The 4,578-nt window shown below is 48.2% G+C and overlaps 1 protein-coding gene across 1 annotated transcript; it reads left to right on the top strand.

The window, feature by feature from the left end:
- The first annotated feature begins 751 nt into the window (after nt 1-751).
- On the top strand, nt 752-1,670 carry LOC128430782 (F-box/LRR-repeat protein 20-like). Its single transcript, XM_053416829.1, has one exon. The coding sequence runs from the start codon at nt 891-893 to the stop codon at nt 1,668-1,670; it is 780 nt and encodes a 259-aa protein (XP_053272804.1). The 5' UTR covers nt 752-890.
- The last annotated feature ends 2,908 nt before the right edge of the window (nt 1,671-4,578 follow it).

The following is a 4,578-nucleotide window of genomic DNA, read 5'->3' as shown; positions in this document are numbered from 1 at the left end:
TTTATTTAGTTTTAAATCTTACATTATTCAATTATACACAGCATACGTTTTACCGTGGTTTCGCGTCGCGTCTCTGTTCGTTTGGTTTGAAAGCGAGCAGCCCGCGACGCGGAAGTAAATAGGCGTTCGACTTCCGGGTTAGCCGGAAGTGAACCCGCGGACTATTTTATTTTGTTAATGCTGGATATTATTATTTGGCTATGCCTGCAGGGAGCAATGGTATGACAGATATGTTGTGAATGTGTTTTGCACACATAAGGATTTTTTGAGATAAGCTGATTAAAGCTTCTGGCATGGCCTTACCTGTGACACCCCTGTGTATGATGATATGTTGGACTCTTCCAATTGTGGGGTGGAGCTAGGTGACATTTAAGCCAGGGGTTCAGTCTGTAAGGGGGGCAGCTAAGGAAAGGACGTAAGTCTGAGAGCTCACCCGCTTTATTTTCGTATTTGCAAGTGTTTGTTTTTTCTTGCTCTTTTTTATTTTATTTTATTAATTATATATTTTCCTAGTTAATTCTGCCTTGTCGGCCTTAATATGGGATAATAAATAATCCCATTTTTACACCTTCATCGCTGAGTCTTCCTGAGAGTTTTTTTTTTTTTTTCCACCACGCTCAAACCACTCCTTTACATCCCACCTTCAACATTTGGTGGCAGTGGTGGGATCCAGTGACCGCGAGCGGCTCTCAGTGAGTAGAGATGGAGACCAGAAGTGGAGTTACGGCACTCCCTGGGGCTGACTCTGCAGGAGACCCAGCGGCACCGGAGCTACCGAGAGGACGGTAGCATGATAGTCGTGGAGGGGACTCGGCAGGTAGAGGGCCCGTGTCTGCTTTTCACTGCGCCTACACCGAGTTCACTGAGTCGGTAGCCGCCAGCGTCCCGACATGGGGAAGGAGGTAAATGGTGTTTCCCGGAGCCGGTTTGAGATGTTCACAAACAGTGACGAGGCAGTCATCAATAAGAAGCTGCCCAAGGAGCTGTTGCTGCGAATCTTCTCCTTTCTGGATGTGGTGACACTCTGTCGCTGTGCCCAGGTCTCACGGTCCTTGAACGTTCTGGCCTTGGACGGCAGCAACTGGCAACGGATTGACCTCTTTGACTTTCAGAGGGACATTGAGGGCCGAGTGGTGGAGAATATCTCAAAGCGATGTGGGGGGTTTCTCAGAAAGCTGAGCCTGCGGGGGTGCCTGGGTGTGGGTGACAGTGCCCTGAGGACTTTCTCACAGAACTGCAGGAACATTGAGCTTCTCAGTCTGAATGGCTGCACCAAGATCACTGACAGCACGTGTAACAGCCTCAGTAAGTTCTGCCCTAAGCTGAAGCACCTGGACCTTGCCTCCTGTACCTCAATCACCAACCTGTCATTGAAAGCTCTCAGTGAGGGTTGTCCCCTGCTGGAGCAGCTCAACATCTCTTGGTGTGATCAGGTCACCAAGGATGGCATCCAGGCCCTGGTGCGCTCCTGCCCTGGGCTCAAGGGCCTTTTCCTCAAAGGATGCACACAGCTAGAAGACGAGGCTCTGAAGCACATTGGGGCTCACTGTCCCGAGCTGGTCACGCTCAACCTGCAGACGTGTTCGCAGATCACAGGAGGACCTCCTGAGCATCATCCCCAGAGGCCTGTTCCGAGACCAGCCAGGGCGGACCGAGGTTATCACCCATGACATCCAGCTCACGTCTCCAGGTCCCATCCGGCAGACCGCTACCAGGGTTCCAGCGTGTCTGATATCTACGCTGAAGCAAGAGGTACAGGCCATGCTGGAGATGGGGGTGATTGAGCCTTCGCGCAGTGAGTGGTGCAGTCCAGTGGTCCTGGTTCCAAAAAAGGATGGCGGGCTCCGCTTCTGTATTGACTTTTCAAAGCTGAAAAGCATATCGACATTTGACCCCTATCCCATGCCCCGTGTGGACGAGATGGTGGAGCGCTTGGGGAGGGCAAAGTTCCTCAGCACTTTGGACCTGTGTAAGGGGTACTGGCAGGTGCCACTCTCTCCCCGAGCACAGGAGCTGACTGCCTTCCGAGCTCCATCAGGTCTGTACCAGTTCCGGGTCATGCCCTTTGGTCTTCATGGCGCCGCAGCAAGCTTCCAGCGTCTCATGGATGAGGTGCTGAGGGGTGCTGAGGACTACGCCGCGGCCTATATTGATGACGTCATTATACATAGTTCCTCCTGGGCGGAGCATCTTCATCACCTTCGCGATGTCTTCCAGCAGATCCATCAAGCAGGGCTGGTGGTGAACGCCAGCAAGTGCCAGCTCGCCAGGTCTGAGGTCTGTTACCTGGGCTACAGCCTGGGTGGCGGCACTATCCGACCGCAAATCGGCAAGGTGGACGCCATCCGCGATTCTCAGCCGCCCTCTACCAAAAAGGGGGTGAGGTCTTTCCTGGGGTTAGTCGGTTGGTATCGACGGTTCATCCCTGACTTCTCCAGCCGGGCTGCACCCTTGACGGACCTAACTCGCAAGACCAGTCCCAACAAGGTGGTTTGGACAGCTGAGTGTGAAGCAGCTTTCCAAGACTTGAAGGAAAGCATGTGTCTGGATCCTGTGCTCCAGAGCCCAGACTTTTCCTTGCCCTTTACAGTACAGACAGACGCCTCGGGCCTTGGCCTGGGGGCAGTGTTGTTGCAGGGTGAGGGGGAGGACAGAAGACCAGTGCAGTACGTGAGCCGTAAACTGTTCCCTCGTGAGACTCGCTACTCCACTGTTGAGAAAGAGGCTCTGGCTATTAAGTGGGCCATTGACACTCTTAAATACTATTTGGTGGGCAAAGACTTTGTCCTTGAGGCGGACCATAGGGCCCTGCAGCGGATTACCCGTTGGCACCTGTCGTTGCAGCCCTACAAGTTTACTGTGAAGTACATGGCTGGCAAGGACAATATTATTGCGGACTTCCTTTCGCGTCATGACATGGACGCTCTTTCTTAAGGGGGGGGGGGGGGTGTGTGACGGTGCGCACGGCGACCGTCACGGCAGCAATACACTGCCCCGTTTACACAAGTTATTATCGCCAATGTTAAATGTTTGTGACGGTGCGCACAGCGACCGTCACGGCCTTAATGCACTGCCCGTTTACAGGAATCATTACTAGGTTAACTTTGTGTTACATGTCTTGTCCGGGTCCGTTTACCATGTTTGTTTAACCCATCCATTTTCATACAAACCTCTGTGCATAATCCAAAAGCTTACTTCAATCATTACACCGCTACAGTTTAAATACCTTTTTGTGCATAATCCAAAAGCTTACTTCAATCATTACACCGCTACAGTTTAAATACCTTTTTTACCTGTCCGTTTTCTGTTAAAATCATCACACCATTCAAAGTCTTGTATTATAAATGTTCCGTTTATTTAGTTTTAAATCTTACATTATTCAATTATACACAGCATACGTTTTACCGTGGTTCCGCGTCGCGTCTCTGTTCGTTTGGTTTGAAAGCGAGCAGCCCGCGACGCGGAAGTAAATAGGCGTTCGACTTCCGGGTTAGCCGGAAGTGAACCCGCGGACTATTTTATTTTGTTAATGCTGGATATTATTATTTGGCTAAGCCTGCAGGGAGCAATGGTATGACAGATATGTTGTGAATTTGTTTTGCACACATACGGATTTTTTGGGATAAGCTGATTAAAGCTTCTGGCATGGCCTTACCTGTGACACCCCTGTGTATGATGATATGTTGGACTCTTCCAATTGTGGGGTGGAGCTAGGTGACATTTAAGCAAGGTGGTTCAGTCTGCAAGGGGGGCAGCTAAGGAAAGGACGTAAGTCTGAGAGCTCACCTGGTGAAGTGTTATTCTGAGAAATATATTGAATTTGTATGGTATTGGGCCCACGTGCCGCTTTATTTTCGTATTTGCAAGTGTTTGTTTTTTCTTGCTCTTTTTTTTTTAATTTTATTAATTATATATTTTCCTAGTTAATTCTGCCTTGTCGGCCTTAATATGGGATAATAAATAATCCCATTTTTACACCTTCATCGCTGAGTCTTCCTGAGAGTTTTTTTTCCTTTTTCCACCACGCTCAAACCCCTCCTTTACATCCCACCTTCAACAAGGCTATTAACAATCGAAGGTGTGTATGTTTGACTGAATGTGAATATGTGAATCTCAACTGGGATTGGCCCCAGGATGGGTGAATAAAAAAACAACATAGTCAAACAGAATGACACATGGACTCTTACAACAAACAGCAACATAGAGTACTATAGCGTAAACTTTATGTTGAAAGACTATACCACGAAGTGAACTTACACTGTAGTTATCCTTCCAGCAGCTGCAACAGTGGAGAAGTAGGACGTGGTTCAGTGTTCCTCTTGTGTTAACTCTCTCAGAGCCTTCTAAGAACGTGCTCCTGAGCAAATACAGCACATTCATGATAGCATTACAAAAAGTAATGCTATCATGAATGTGCTGTATATAATATGTGCTGTATAAAATACATAATACACTAAAATATCAATTATCTGAATATGCCATCAATCATTTCTTTCAAGGTTCGTATATCAAATCCTCGTCAGAAAGAAAAAGTTGTTGGGACTGTGTGTGCTGAAATAAATAACAATAATCTAAATT

The sequence above is a fragment of the Pleuronectes platessa genome, chromosome 24 (assembly GCF_947347685.1).
Source record: "Pleuronectes platessa chromosome 24, fPlePla1.1, whole genome shotgun sequence".
Lineage (NCBI taxonomy): Eukaryota > Metazoa > Chordata > Actinopteri > Pleuronectiformes > Pleuronectidae > Pleuronectes > Pleuronectes platessa.
The sequence above is the reverse complement of the archived record's forward strand: the minus strand, read 5'-3'. Positions and strand labels throughout refer to the sequence as shown.